General features: G+C 41.1%; 1 protein-coding gene across 3 annotated transcripts in view; it reads right to left on the bottom strand.

The window, feature by feature from the left end:
• The window catches only part of mre11a (MRE11 homolog A, double strand break repair nuclease), a 115,923-nt gene that overhangs the window by 96,140 nt on the left and 3,429 nt on the right, over nt 1–16,354 (bottom strand). For 2 of the 3 annotated variants that reach the window (XM_087988021.1, XM_087988020.1), the window contains 2 exons: nt 14,333–14,493; nt 5,558–5,645 (listed from right to left, as the gene is read on the bottom strand). In XM_087988021.1, the coding sequence (XP_087844147.1) occupies nt 5,558–5,645; nt 14,333–14,493 (249 nt within the window). The remainder of the gene's footprint in view (nt 1–5,557; nt 5,646–14,332; nt 14,494–16,354) is intronic. The other variant, XM_043691497.2, reaches the window with a different exon arrangement.

Genomic DNA, 16,354 nt, shown 5'->3' with positions numbered 1-16,354 from the left:
GGACCAGATGGGCCAATGGGCTGAGAAGTGGCACATGGAGTTTAATTCAGATAAATGGGAGGTGCTGCATTTTGGGAAAGCAAATCTTAGCAGGATTTATACACTTAATGGTAAGGTCCTAGGGAGTGTTGCTGAACAAAGAGACCTTGGAGTGCAGGTTCATAGCTCCTTGAAAGTGGAGTCGCAGGTAGATAGGATAGTGAAGAAGGCGTTTGGTATGCTTTCCTTTATTGGTCAGAGTATTGAGTACAGCAGTTCGGAGGTCATGTTGCGGCTGTACAGGACATGTGTTAGGCCACTGTTGGTATATTGCATGCAATTCTGGTCTCCTTCCTATTGGAAAGATGTTGTGAAACTTGAAAGGGTTCAGAAAAGATTTACAAGGATGTTGCCAGGGTTGGAGGATCTGAGCTACAGGGAGAGGCTAAACAGGCTGGGGCTATTTTCCCTGAAGGGCCGGAGGCTGAGGGGTGACCTTATTTAGGTTTACAAAATTATGAGGGACATGGATAGGATAAATAGACAAAGTCTTTTCTCTGGGGTCGGGGAGTCCAGAACTAGAGGGCATAGGTTTAGGGTGAGAGGGAAAAGATATAAAAGAGACCTATGGGGCAACCTTTTCACGCAGAGGGTGGTACATGTATGGAATGAGCTGCCAGAGGATGTGGTGGAGGTTGGTACAATTGCAACATTTAAGAGGCATGTGGATGGGTACATGAATAGGAAGGGTTTGGAGGGATATGGGCCGGGCGCTGGCAGGTGGGACTAGATGGGTTGGGATATCTGGTCGGCATGGACGGGTTGGACCAAAGGGTCTATTTCCATGCTGTACATCTCTATGACATGGCAGATGAATACATGCTGGGGCATCAGACAAGGTTTAGCTTCCAGCAAGAATTTCATCCTGTGAGGGATAGAAGTTGGGAGATGGGGAGATCCTACACTATGAAACAGAGTAGAAAACGCCGGTAATTGTTTACCACAACTTAAAAAAGCCCAAGAGGGTGGAAAGGAGGTGAAAGGCCTCAGGTGCTTCCACTGTGGTAAAGTGGGACACGTAAAATCACAGTGCTGGTTGTCAAAGAAAGGCAGTGTGGGAAAAGATGTGGTAAAAGAAGGTAAGCCAGTAGCATTAGTGAAAGTAGTAAAGGAAACCCCAAGAAAAGTCGAGGAGCTCCAGGACAGTGCTTAGGTAGGGGCTGGGTATGAAGTTAGTGCCTGATCTCTATAAAGAATCCACCTCTTTGGGTAAAGTTTACTCAAAGAACAGGGGGAAAAGGACAAGAAGTTATAATTTTGAGAGATACAGGATCTAATCAGTCTATACTAAGAGATGAACGTATTTGCACTCTTTCTGACCTGTTACCGGAGAGAGTGGGAATTTGTGCGATAGATGGACTGAAATTTAGCGCTCAGGTTGGAGTGCCAACTCAAGACTGGGGAAGTAATAGTGGGAGTGATTGACAGAGTGTCAGTTCCAGGAATCCAGTTTGTTCTTGCAAACAATTTAGCAGGGTCCAAGGTGGGAGTGACAGCCCTTATTGTGGAGAAGCTCAAGGAAGACCAGGCAATTGAGGGGCTAAAAGAAAAATACCCTTGTATTTTCCCAGACTGTGTAGTATCAAGATCCCACTACCATAAGTCACAGCACAAGGTGAAAACTAAAGAGAAAGATGAAGGATTTGAGGTTCAGTTAACGGACACCCTGTTTGACATATTGGTGCAGGAAAAACCTGAACAGGCAGAGGGACAGGCAGAACTGTTTAGTCCTGAAAGACTAATGTTCGTGCAACACAAAAAGCAGGTAATAAAAGATATATATGTGGATGCGTACTTAGAAAAGGAGGCAGAGAATATTTCTGAGGGTTATTGACTGAAAGATAGAATCTTAAGACGAAAATGGACACCATCAACTACAGGTTAATGCAGAGGAGAAATGGGCAGAAGTGCACCAGATTGTGTTGCCGGTAGCATACAGACAGCAAGTGTTATGGGTAGCACTTGTAGGAGGTCACCTAGGGGTACGAGGTTAGGCTAGGGTACAAAAACAGTTCCATTGGCCTGGAATGCACAAGAATGTGGTTAACTTTTGCCGTACATGTCATACATGCCAAATGGTAGGAAGCTACAGGCAGTCATAAAATCAGCATGTTTGTTGCCAATTCCTGCATTTGTAGAACTTTTCATGCGGGTTGTGATTGATTGTGTAGGTCCCCTGTCGAGAACCAAAACTGGGAACTAGTTTTGCGAACCCTAATGGATGTGTCTACCAGATTTCCGGAGGCAATTCCATTCTGGAGTATTAATGCAAAAAGGTGGTAGAGGAGTTAGTAGGTTTCTTTACCCAGTATGGGCTACCCAGAAAGGTTCAGTCAGACCAAGGGTCTAATTTTACTGCTAGGCTGTTTAAGGAAGTCATGGATAGCTTAGGTATACAGCATTTTAAATCAATTGTGTATCCCTGAGCTTTAGAAAGATGGCATCAGACCCTGAAGACCATGTTGACATCATACTGTGAGGATTATCCAAATGATTGGGGTAAAGGTATCCTATTCGTATTATTTGCCATAGGAGACGCCCCAAACAAATCCACTCAGTTTACTCCCTTTGAGTTAATATTCAGACATGAAGAGAGAGGCCCTTTGAAATCAATTAAAGAGAAATTGACAGGACCACACACTAGGATTATGTACCAGAGGTGAGGGAGAGGTTAAATTAAATAGGTGAGTTAGCTAAACAGCACCTAAAGAGGGCACAGCATAGAATGAAGCAGATGGCAGATAAAAATTCTGAGATTCTGACATTTCCCATAGGGATGATGCACTAGCATTGTTACCAGTGGTAGGAGATCCCTTCAAAGCCAGGTTTAGTGGTCTCTATCAAATTGAGAAAAAGTTGAGTCAGATGAACTATCTTGTAAAGATGCCAGATAGAAAAAAACTGTATCGGGTATGTCATGTGAATATGTTGAAACCTTGTCATAATAGAGAGAAGGAACTGGAGAAACAGGTGTTAGTTACTGCCCGCAGAGTGATGAATCAAATCCAGATGTTGTGAAATTTGATGTGCCTCAAAATAAGTTAAACAATGAGGAAGTCCTTGAAGAGTGGGCTAGGTTAGCAAACTATCTATCTCAGGAGCAAAGAACGCAGCTGAAAAGTTTGTTACAGCAGTATCAGGACATATGTAGGAATAAGATGGGGAGGATGAATGCTATTGAGCGTGAGGTAGATGTTCTGATAAAACCCCTATATGCTTAATCCTTTCAAAGCCAGACAAGTCCAGAAGGAAGTGGACGCGACGCTCAACCAAGATATCATTGAACCTAGTCAGAGCGAGTGGAGTGCGCCGAACATGTTAATTTCCAAACCTGACGGGCTCAACGATTTTGGGTGGACTATTGGAATGTCAACATCGTAACAAAATTGGACTCATATTCAGTACCAAGATTAGAAGACTGTATCAAGAAAGTTGGACAAACCAGTTACCTCACAAAGTTGGACTTACTCAGTGGTTATTGGCAAATACTTTTACCAGAGAAAACAATAGAAATTTCTGCATTTTTTACCACAAAAGGGCTAGATCAATTCAAAATGATGCCACTTGGAATGAAGAACACACCCGCCAAATTCCAAAGATTCATGAACAGAGTTGTGGCTGGGTTGTAATATTATTATAGAGTGGGAGATGATAAATTGTTAAGACAAAGGAGGCTTATAGTGTAAATAGTTGTTATTTAATGTTCTCTTTTAAAGTTAAAGAATAAATTGTTAATTTTTTTCTTTACATAGTGGAATTTGGATGGTTCTCTGTCACTCACACATTACAAGGAGAGGTGAGCTTTTCTGGGTGTCTGGTTTAAATTAGCAGAAGGGTTTATCCAGTGTTAAAAGAAGTCAAAAGAAACAAAGACAGACATACCCAGCAATTTCTTATAGCATTATACTTTGATTTTGTAGAAGCAGCTCTGTTGCTGGTATGGAAAATAAAGGGCATAAAAGAATGTGAAGGGTTAAAGCATGGAGTCCACTGCTGATGTGTTGCAAGGGGTCTGTGGAATGGAAGATGGATTAAGAATAGTGGAATGCTCTTACACCAATTAGCAGAGTAAGGTTGAGGCTGAAAGGTCACTATGGCAAGATAAAATAACACAGTTAGTAAAGTTAGCCTCACTTGTTGAGTATCATTATGACAAGATTGGGACCATAAATATTTGGGACATGACATTTAATATCTAATTAATAGTTAGTAGAGTCAGTCTGCTTGAGAATATTGACAATAAATATCTAATCATGACATTAGAATAACATTAAGTAGAATGTAGGAAAATCTATAGGGACACAACTAAAGAGATGATGGGAACTAACATCACTGTTTATTGTGTAGCTAGAGTGAGGTACTTTGATTAATTTAGTTGGACATGCTGATAAGCTAACGGAAACGTGATAAAAAAAACTACGGACCCTGAGGTTCATGGGCACTTGAGAATCTGCTTTCTCAGTGTCACGGTTTTTTGTTTGCAAATAAAAGACCTATTTCTTGAAGAACTCTGTTTCCTGGTGATTCTCTACATTTTCTCCATGACACCGACTGCTGTTTCTGAGAACTCTCCACTCTTGCTGCTCTTTTTACCTTTGCTCACAAGTCATAGACAGTTCCGTCGCCAGTCAACCTCCTCCTGGGCCCTCATTTTGCTCGATTCTCACACAGATACTGACTGCCTGTCTGGGTCCTCCCCTGGCCCATGTCTCTCTCATATACAGTTTAATGTATCCAACTTTTGCAGTCATGGAAATGCCACCATTCCCTTACCTTTATTTATCACTTAACTCTTTGATGATTAAAGCTATTGCTCTAGGCACTACTTTTCATCAATCTAAAAGCCAATTCTACTGAGCAAACATATTATTTTGCCATGTACAATTTCACAAAATGATAAAGCTGCAACTTCAGAACAATTTTTAAAAAATCTCTCAAATACTTCTTTCACAGGGGCAACATCAACATTTGTTCAATCATACAAGGTCAAGAACCAGACAGTGAAAATAATTAGAAAGGTGATATATTTTATCATCTTCCATTTTGATCTACTTGCATTGCCTAAATGGCTGACAAGGGCAGATTCAGTTGTGGCTTTCAAGAAGAAATTCAATAAGTACCAAAGGGAATCCAAATTTCAAGACTTATGAAGAAGTTTAAGAAAGTGGAACTAGTTTGCTTACTCTTGCAGAGAGTTAGTACAGACTTAGCAGGCCAGATGGTCTCCACATGTACTGTCATCATGCTAAGATTTCATGAAATTCTTCCTCATTGCAGTTCAGATGATGAAGCAGACTAGTTCTTCTTCCTTTTCACTGGATGTCCCTTGTCAAAGTCTACAAGTTTTCAGTAAAAGGTATCAACTTGTACACAAACCTTTAAGCAATAGTTACACTGTGCCTTTGGTCAAGCATTACAACTTTGGTCTACAAACAGCCAGCATGGATGAGAAAGACCAAATGCTGCTTTCTACCATTATGATTCTGTAACTTCAGTTTGCAAAATAAATGAATCTTACCCCTGTAGGATCGTCATGGTTACCATGAATGCTGAAAACTGGAGTAGAGATGTTTAAATTTCCGTCATGATAATTTACCCATGGAAATCTGTAAAAAAAATTATAACAGCAAAGTGGTTTCAGTTTTTTAATAAAAAAACAAACCCAAACTTTGCCCCTTGAAGGACAAGAACAGTATATATCCTGGGGTAACTGCTCTTCAAGTCACATACACCAGCCTTGGTTGGAACCAGATCTTTGCTATCACAGCCTGGGGTTTAACTGTCAATCATTATTAATTGGTGTGTTCTCCTGACAACATCTCTATCAACCAGAATTCACTTGCCAACCAATCAGCACGCTCCTCACATACAGTATAAATATTGTTTTTCCCTTATATCAAGGTTCTTGTGAATTGCCCTGATGAATGCAAAATAAAAAGCTTCAATAAAATGGATTATTTTGTTAGCAATATTCATATAACTGTTCCTTCATGGTCAAGCAAAGTCCTGGAACTCCTTTGTAGCACTGTGGCTGTACCTACCTGAACCTATGGCAGAGGTTCAAGACAGCAGCTCCCCACTACCTTCACAAGATCAACTAAGAATAAGCAAGAAATGTGGGCCTAGATGTACGGTTTTATTTTACACAGTTTGCACTTTATTTTTGTGAGGAGCCTCAGGTTTAATTTCCAATCTGTGCAGAATTAATCTCAGCTAGTGTGGTAGTCATTTCTTCTCTGGTGTGATAGGCGTGTTCCTGTGCGATCCCACGCTATCTAAGAATCACACAATACAAATAACATTTAAAGTGTTGCTCATGCAAACACACTATACCAACATGTTTTAAAAGTTTATACTTTAGAACCAGCGTCCCCTATTTGTCAATTGTGTTACAGTGAATTCACGTTGACAAAACGTGCATTATAGCAGTACGACCTGTAATTGGAACACAAGTTGATCTCAATTTGCTGGGTTAAATAATGGGGTTCAAGTTGAGCAAGGATACAATCACATTCAACTGTGATGGTCTCGAGGTCAAATTCACTGTACTCATCAAGATATCCTCAAAATGCTTAGCTAACTTAAATATTGGAGAAAGCATGTTGGAAGGGAATTAAATCAATTGTTTAATAGATTGAAGAACATTGTTTTGGTACATTGAACTGGATTCTGGGTTTTAATGTGCTGTAGAATGGAGCCTTGGCAGGTTCCTGGAGTGCATCATATAATTAATACACCATCTGTTGATACGTTGGTTGTCGAGACAATAAACGTTCAAGTTATGAGTAAAGAATCGATCAAGTTGATTTCTTTGTCCTGGACTGTGTTAAAATTCTAATGTGTTGTTAGAAATGCACTAATCCAGGCAAGTGGAAAGTGCTCCATCACACTCCCAACTTGTGCCTTGTGTATGGGAAACAGGCTTTAGAAACTCAACAGGTGAATTACTTGCTGCAGAATTCCCAACTTTATTTAGCCACAATCTTTATAGTGGTCCAGCTACCTTTCCGGTCCTTGGTAACCCCAGTATATCAATCGTGGGAGATTCCACTGGGAAATAACATTGAATGTCCTGAAGTGATGGTTAGATTCTCTCTTGATTGAGATGGTACTTGCCTGGCACTTGTGTGGCATGAATGATGCTTGTCAATTATCAGCTCAAGCCTGAATATGTTCTCCAGGTCTTGCTGCATTTGTATATGGACTGGTTCAGTGTTGTAAAGTGCTCAGCGTACATCCCAACTTTTGAACATATGATGAAGCAGTTAAAAATGGCAGGGCCTATGACACTCCTCTGAATAACTACTGTAGACATGTACTAGAACTGACAGACCTCCAACAACCATATTCATCTTTGTGTTAGCTGTGACACCAACCAGTGGAGAGTTTCCATCCCATCACCATCCCCCTGCCAACCAAATTCTCATTGTCTACAGTTTTGCTGTGGCTTCTTGATACCACACACAATCAACTGCTGCTGTGATGTCAAGGACAGTCACTTTTACCTCACCTCTGGAACTCAACACACTCAGCCATGTTTGATTAAATTTATAATTAGACCAAAGGTTGAGCAACCCAAGCAGAACTCAAACTGAACACTGGTGAGATTAATTCTGTGCTGCTTGATAGTCCTTTTTTTATTTTTCTGAAGCACGGAGTACAGCAAAGGTCCTGACATCATCCCAGTAGCTGAATTGAAGATGTTGCAGATTTAGTTATGCCATATGCCAAGCAGTTCCAATATTTACCAAAAAATAGTATTTTCCAAAAAAAACACAATGCAATGAGACCAATTTCGCTCAATTTAGCATGTCCTTCAGAATATAGCCAACTTGGTTAGTAGTGGTATAACTGAGCCAGTCTTGGGGATGGTGTTCAGTCATTCACAGAATGTGGGTATCACTGGCTACATGTATTGCTTATCCTTAATCACATTCCTGTAGTTCTAGAATCACTAGACATCTTCCTTCCCTAATGTATATTAGTGAACCAGATGGGTTTTTCCCAACATTCGACAATGGTTTCATGGTCACCGTTCAATGAAATGAATTATTTTACTGAATTCAAATTCCACCAACGGCCATGGCAGGATTCAAACACAGGTCCCCAAAACATTATCTGGGTCTCTGGATTAATAGTCCAGCAGCAATTCCTCTCCTTGGTTAAGATGTGCCATCTGAAATATATTCTGCTCTTTCCAATTGGTGTTCAAGATGGAGTAATGATTCAACTACTGAGAGAAATGGAGTAACAAGAAGTTTCCATGTCCCATGATCTGATGCCATGAAACTCTCTGGGTTCAGAATCAATTTGAGGACCACAGGGTCACTCCCCCCAGGAAACTCATTGCCTCTGTTGGATCGGTCTTGCTGGTGGGATAGACCAGTGCGACACTATCTCACTGAGGGATGGTGGCAATGTCTAGGACATTAACTGCAAGATATGATTAGGTTAGTATGAAGAGGTTAGCTCGTTGCTTGACTGGTCTGTGAGACACTTCTCCCAATTTTGTAACAAATCACAAGATGTGAGGAAGGATGATTTTATAGGATCAGCTGTAAAAGGCATGCATTTATTATTCGCTGTATTTAGGATGCTGCCAGATGCTACATTCAGTTTTCTTTCTTTTGACTTTTTTCAAGCAGTTTTAGTACAACTGAGTGGCATGGCAGGCCAGTTCAAGTAGCAGTTGCAAATCAACTAAACTGTAAAGCACAATGCAACATCTCAATGCTGTCAAAAGTATGTGGCACCAACAGAGTGCTTCATCAATGTGGAAAGGAAAAGGACATTCCCTATGCAAACAAGATGTTGACTTAATTTTCACTGATTGTCTAAGGCAGATGTGGTGATTCTGACAAGAAATCAAGATTTAAATCCAAGAAGCAAAATAACATTTCAACTAGAGATTCATTTACAGAAAAATAAGCAAACAAGTTAGTTTATCTCATGAATATATTTTGTTTTAGCGAGGTATAGAAAACATTCAGAAACTGTTCTTCAATCTTAGAGAGGGAACTTCCATGACTCCCTTGTATACAAGAGAAAGAGTTCTTTGCACATGAAGCACTGGCAAATCACTACAAGTAAGTTGAGCAAATATGTAGCAAAGTTGAACAAAACTAAATAGACACTAAAATGGAAATATAAATATTTAGAAAGGCAAAATTTCAACCCTTCAGTTCTATCATCCAGATGGCAAATTCAGCATACTCAGATCTAGCAGACATAAATTAAAGTGTCCTAAAAGGTGTCATGCTCCTAGGTAAAAATAAGCACTTTTGCATAACATACCTGTTCACGCCAACATTAATTTAATTGTTTATTGGATTTTACTACATGAACAAAAATATGATCAGCAGACACCATCCCAGGAGAACTTGATTGTTCCCAGATTCTACGTTGGATTGTTTTACTAAAGCAACCCACTATAGTTTGTTCTTAAAATTATTATGCAACGAAATAACAATTCGAAAAGATAAAAAGCTTAAGAGATGGTGAGAATACTTAGATTTCAAAGTTCATTTAACTATCACAAGATTCTCTATACTTGATGCAAGCTTGCTCGTGGAGCTGGAAGGTTTGTTTCCAGACGTTTCGTCACTCGGTGGAAAGGACGATGGATGAGGACTTGCCATCTGAGGTAGTTTGGGCTGAGGTTAGGAATAGGAAAGGTGAGGTCACCCTGTTAGGAGTCTTTTGCAGGCCTCCTAATAGTCCTAGAATCATTGAAGAAAGGATAGGGAAGGTGATTCAGGAGATGAGTGACAGTAATAGGGTGGTTGTTATGGGGGACATTAACTTTCCTGATATTGATTGGGAAAGCTATAGCTCAAGTTCGTTAGATGGGTCAGTGTTTGTTCAATGTGTGCAGGAGAGTTTCCTGACACAATATGTAGACAGGCCAACAAGAGGTGAGGCCATACTGGATTTGGTTCTGGGTAACGAACCAGGCCAGGTGTTAGAATTAGAGGTAGGTGAGCACTTTGGGGATAGTGACCATAATTCGGTGATTTTTACTCTCGTGATGGAGAGGGATAAGTGTGTACTACAGGGCAAGAGTTATAGCTGGGGTCAGGGAAATTATGATGCGGTGAGGCATGACTTAGGATGTGTGGCTTGGAAAAGTAGACTCCAAGGCAAGAGTGTAAATGATATGTGGAGCTTGTTCAAGGAGCAACTATTGAGTGTCCTTGATAATTATGTACCTGTCAGGCAGGGAGGAAAGGGTCGTGCGAGGGAGCCGTGGTTTAATAAGGAATTGGAATCCCTTGTTAAATGGAAGAGGGCGGCCTATCTCAAGATGAGACGTGAAGGTTCAATTGGGGCGATTGAGAGTTATAGGGTAGCCAGGAAGGACCTGAAGAGAGAGCTAAGAGCAGCAAGGAGAGGACATGAAAGGTCCTTAGTCGGTAGGATTAGGGAAAACCCTAAGGCTTTCTATAGGTATGTTAGGAATAAAAGAATGACTAGGGTAGGAATAGGTCCAGTCAAGGATAGTAGTGGGAAGTTGCGTGTGGAGGTGGAAGAGATTGGGGAGACACTGAATGAATACTTTTCTTCAGTATTTACTCAGGAACAGGGCATTGTCGTCGATGTGAATACTGAGTCACAAATAAGTAGAATGGATGGCTTTGAGGTATGTCGAGAAGAGGTGTTGGAGATCCTGGAAAAGGTGAAAATAGATAAGTCCCCTGGGCCTGATGGCATTTATCCTAGGATTCTCTGGGAAGCAAGGGAGGAGATTGCAGAGCCATTGGCCTTGATTTTTATGTCCTCTTTGTCTACAGGAGTAGTGCCAGAAGACTGGAGGATAGCAAATGTGGTTCCTTTGTTCAAAAAGGGGAGTAGGGATAACCCTAGTAACTATAGGCCGGTGAGTCTCACTTCTGTTGTGGGCAAAGTCTTAGAGAGAATTGTAAGGGATAGGATTTATGCACATCTGGATAGGAATAATGTGATCAAGGATAGTCAGCATGGTTTTGTGAAGGGCAGGTCGTGCCTCACAAACCTTATTGAATTCTTTGAAAAGGTGACGAAGGAGGTTGATGAGGGGAAAGCGGTAGATGTGGTATATATGGATTTTAGTAAGGCGTTTGATAAGGTTCCCCATGGTAGGCTACTGCAGAAAATACGGAGATATGGCATTGAGGGTGAGTTGGAGGTTTGGATTAGGAATTGGCTGGATGGAAGAAGACAGAGGGTAGTAGTTGATGGCAAAGTTTCTTCATGGAGTGCCGTCACTAGCGGTGTTCCGCAAGGATCTGTTTTGGGACCATTGCTGTTTGTCATTTTTATAAATGACCTGGAAGAGGGGTTAGAAGGTTGGGTGAGCAAGTTTGCGGATGATACGAAAGTCGGAGGAGTTGTTGACAGTGAGGAAGGATGTGGCAGGTTACAGCAGGATATAGAGAAGCTGCAGAGCTGGGCAGAAAGGTGGCAAATGGAATTCAATGTAGCTAAGTGTGAGGTGATTCACTTTGGGAAGAATAACAAAAAGATGGGGTACTGGGCTAATGGTCGGATACTTGGTAGTGTGGATGAGCAGAGGGATCTTGGTGTCCATGTACACAGATCTCTGAAAGTTGCCACCCAGGTAAATAGTGCGGTGAGGAAGGCATATGGCGTACTGGCTTTTATTGGTAGAGGAATTGAGTTCCGGAGTCCTGAGGTCATGATGCAGTTGTATAAGACTCTGGTGCGGCCGCATCTGGAATATTGTGTGCAGTTTTGGTCGCCATACTATAGGAAGGATGTGGAGGCACTGGAACGGGTGCAGAGGAGGTTTACCAGGATGTTGCCTGGTATGGAAGGAAGATCGTATGAGGTAAGACTGAGACAGTTGGGGCTGTTTTCATTAGAGAAAAGAAGGTTTAGGGGTGACTTGATTGAGGTGTACAAGATGATTAGGGGGTTAGATAGGGTTGACAGTGTGAACCTTTTCCCGCGTATGGAGTCGGGTATTACAAGGGGGCATAGCTTTAAATTAAGGGGGGGTAGATATAGGACTGAAGTTAGGGGTAGGTTCTTTACTCAGCGAGTCGTAAGGTCATGGAATGCCCTGCCAGTAGCAGTGGTGGACTCTCCCTCTTTATGGGCATTTAAGCGGGCATTGGATAGGTATATGGAGGATAGTGGGTTAGTATAGGTTAGGTGGGCTTGGATCGGCGCAACATCGAGGGCCAAAGGGCCTGTACTGCGCTGTATTCTTCTATGTTCTATGTTCTACTCGGTAACATCATCAGTGAGCCTCCAGTTAAGCATTGGTGGTATGACCCGCTTCTTATTTTATGTGTTTACCACATCTTAGGATGGATGTGTTGTTCCAGTTGAAGTGGTGTCCTTCCTCATCTGTATGTAAAGATACTGGTGAGAGTGGGTCATGTCTTTCTGTGGCTAGTTGATGTTTATGTACCCTGGTGGCTAGTTTTCTGCCCATTTGTCCAATGTATTGTTTGCTACAGTTCTTGCAAGGTATTTTGTAAATGACATTAGTTTTGCTTGTTGTCTGTATAGGATCTTTAAAGTTCATTAGCTGTAATTTAGTGTGCTGGTGGGTTTATGGACTACCATGATGCTAAGAGGTCTGAGTAGTTTGGCAGTCCTTTCTGAGATGTCTTTGATGTAGGGGAGGAGTGGTTAGGATTTCTGCATGCGTTTTGTCTGCTTGTTTGGGTTTGTTTGAATACACTATATAGGTGATTTTCCTCTGCTCTTCATAGTTCTTCTGTGCTGCAGGGTGTAGTGGCTCATTGGAATAATGCTCGAATGCATCTCCGTTTGTGGGTGTTGAGATGATTGCTCCTGTAGTTCAGTATTTGGCCCGTATGTGTTGTGTTCCTGTAGACGCTGGTTTGAAGTTCCCCTTTTGCTGTTCGCTCTACTGCGACATCTAGGAATGGCAGTTTGTTGTTGTTTTCATCCTCTTTAGTAATTTTATGCCAGTAAGAGTATTATTGATGGTTCTTGAAGGTTTCCTCTAATTTGTTTCGTTTAGCGATGACAAATGTCATCCACGTAGCGGACCCAATGTTTGGGTTGGATGGTTGGCAGAGCTGTTTGTTCGAGTCTCTGCATTACTGCCTCTGCTAGGAACCTTGATATCGGAGATCCCATGGATGTTCCATTGGCTTGTCTGTAGGTTTTGTTGTTGAAGGTGAAGTGGGTGGTAAGGCATAGGTCCACTAGCTTGACGATATTGTCCTTGCTGATGAAGTTGGTAGTGTTTGGTGTATGTGCCTTTGATTCTTCTAATAATATAGTCAGTGTCTCCTTGGTCAGATTGATGTTAATGGATGTGAATAGGGCTATTACGTCAAAGGATCAAATACTGAACTATAGATGCAATCATCCCAACATCCACAAAGGAACTGCAGTAAACGTTATTTCAATGAGCCACCACACACTGCAGCACAGAGGAACTACAAATAGCAGTGGAAAACCATCTATACAGTGTATTCAAAAATAACGCATACCCAATGAACACAGTCCGCCAATTTCTCAGCAACAACCCAAACAAGCAAAGAGCATGCAGAAACCCTAGTCACTCTCCCCTACATCAAAAACATATCAGAAATGACTGCAAACTACTCAGATCTCTTGGTATCATGGTAGCCCACAAACCCACCAACACACTAAAACAGCAACTAATGAACTTTAAAGGCCCTATACAGACAACAAGCAGAACCAATATCATTTACAAAATACCTTGCAAGAACTGTAACAAAAACTACATTGGACAAAGAGGCAGAAAACTCGTCACCAGGATACATTAACATCAACTAGCCACAAAAAGACATGACCCACTCTCACTAGTATCTTTACATACAGATGAGGAAGGACACCACTTCAACTGGAACAACACATCCATCCTAAGACAAGCCAGAGACACGCACAAGAATTCCTAGAAGCATGGCACTCCAAACGGAATTCAACAAACACATTGACTTGGATCCCATTTACCACGCCCTGAGAAAAAGAACAGGAAATGACATCACCAATCCAAGGAAATCTAAACACATAAATAAAAAGTGGGCTATACCACCAATACTTCACTGGAGGCTCACTGATGACGTTTCCTAGCATGGTGATGAAATGTCTGAAAACGAACCTTTCAGCTCAGCGAACAAAGTTACATCCAGAACTTCAACCTGAGCTACAAATCTTCTCAAAACTTGCTAATTCTCTATACTTACATTTCTTGGCAAGAATGGTAATTTGGTTATATCAGACACCAGGAAATCTGAACTTAATAAATTATAAACTTAAAATGTATAAATCAAAAAGTACTTACTTGCTAAAAGCAAAATTAACTGACTGGTCACTTAAAATTTCGAAGTGTATTGGATTATCGCCCATGCAATATTTTCTCAATAGCTCCATACAGGTATGCAACGTCTTGCGAGAGGGTTTGTTCTCATGAAAGAGATCACCACCCAACAGTATAAAATCTACCTAGGTGGAGGACAGAAATGGAATAAAATACATTTCTGTCTCAATTCTGGCTGATGCAAAGCAAAATAATGTAAATGCAAAGTTTCAGTTTAGCTGCAAGAACTATTATCTACACTAAATGTTAGACTAATTAAATGACATATTGTAACAATTGTCTGAAGCAATATGTGCAAATATGTCCAACAGATCATGAAAATTCTCAATTCAGCATCTGAGCAGATCTTTCGTGGCTTCTTAGTAAAGCAGCTTTCCCGACCAAGCTATGTCTTGATGTTCAGCAGCTAAGTTCAGAGCAGCCCGGGTAAAGTCAAGTCAATTATTCTTTCAGATAGTGAGCAATAAAAACAAACAGCTTTGAGTTACAATAATTCAACCATGAACTCCTGCCTCCCTCATATTTTTACTCAAGAAATTAAGCATGGAGGTCAATTGAAGAAAAATATTATACACAATCTTCAGAGTAAAACTAAAGCAAGTACGACAGAATCCACAATCCAAGGAACTGTAGGCTCAACAGAAGATTCTGAAAATGTGTTGCTGGAAAAGCGCAGCAGGTCAGGCAGCATCCAAGGAACAGGAGAATCGACGTTTCGGGCATAAGCCCTTCTTCAGGAATGAGGAAAGTGTGTCCAGCAGGCTAAGATAAAAGGTAGGGAGGAGGAACTTGGGCGAGGGGCGTTGGAAATGCGATAGGTGGAAGGAGGTCAAGGTGAGGGTGATAGGCCGGAGTGGGGTGGGGGCAGAGAGGTCAGGAAGAAGATTGCAGGTTAGGAAGGCCATGGGGGGAGGGGAAATGAGGAAACTGGAGAAATCTGAGCTCATTTCCCCTCCCCCCACCTTGTCTGTCAAATCCCTCGAACTCAGCACCGCCTTCCTAACTATTCAATAGGATCTTGGCTGATCATTCTACTCAGTACCTGCTGACCTGCTGTGCTTTTCCAGCAACACATTTTCAGCATCTGCAGTCCTCACTTTCTCCTCAACAGAAGATACTGCCAATAACCCAAAAATATTGAATAATTTGTAAACAATTTCACAACTGTGAGGGATCTATCTTAAATGCAGCAAGATATGACAAAAAAACACATTCTTTTCATTCAAGGACCAGTGGTCAAGATCAACAGCATTTAACAATTTACATCTACATCGCATCTTTAAAACAGAACAAAAAGTCCCAGTTCATTGCAAAGTGAAAGAAAGTCCACTGCAAACCAAAGGGTAATTAAAAGTGGGATGACCCTATTCTTAGTTAAAGATCAACTTGCCAAATATAATTTATAGTTGCATTTCAAGGAATATGAAATAAAATATGATTTACATTCAATTCTATGACATACAGTTCCTTGACATGTTAAACTTATTGATTTGGCCTTTCAAGCTTCCTCCACTATTCAATAGGATCTTGGCTCATCATTCTACTCAGTACCTTGTTCTTTATTTCACCATACCCTTTGATCTCTTTGGAACCCAGGAACTAAATCTAACTCCTTGAAAACTTTCAATGTTTTAGTCTCAGTCACTTTCTGTAGCTGAGAATTCCACAGGCCCACCAATCTTTGGGTGAAGAAGTTTCTCCTTCCATTTATAATGGAAACTGTAAGTGTGAATCTCAAGAGTAGTCAAATACACCTTTGCCACTTTGAGGCTCTGTTGACCATTTGTAAATTTTAATTTATATAAAACTCTCCTGTTATCTCAAATGTACTCATTCTGTACCTATTCCTGGCAGTATCTCAGCTTCAATAATCAATACTGGCTTCAATAATCAATACTGGCTCTACTACAAACCAACCGACTCCCACAGCTACCTGGACTACACCTCCTCCCATCCTGCCCCCTGTAAAAACGCCATCCCATTCTC

The sequence above is a fragment of the Chiloscyllium plagiosum genome, unplaced genomic scaffold, assembly GCF_037043375.1.
Source record: "Chiloscyllium plagiosum isolate Xiang-an unplaced genomic scaffold, Cpla_swu_hap1 HiC_scaffold_6, whole genome shotgun sequence".
In the NCBI taxonomy this organism is placed as follows: domain Eukaryota; kingdom Metazoa; phylum Chordata; class Chondrichthyes; order Orectolobiformes; family Hemiscylliidae; genus Chiloscyllium; species Chiloscyllium plagiosum.
This window is presented reverse-complemented; position numbering and strand designations above follow the sequence as displayed.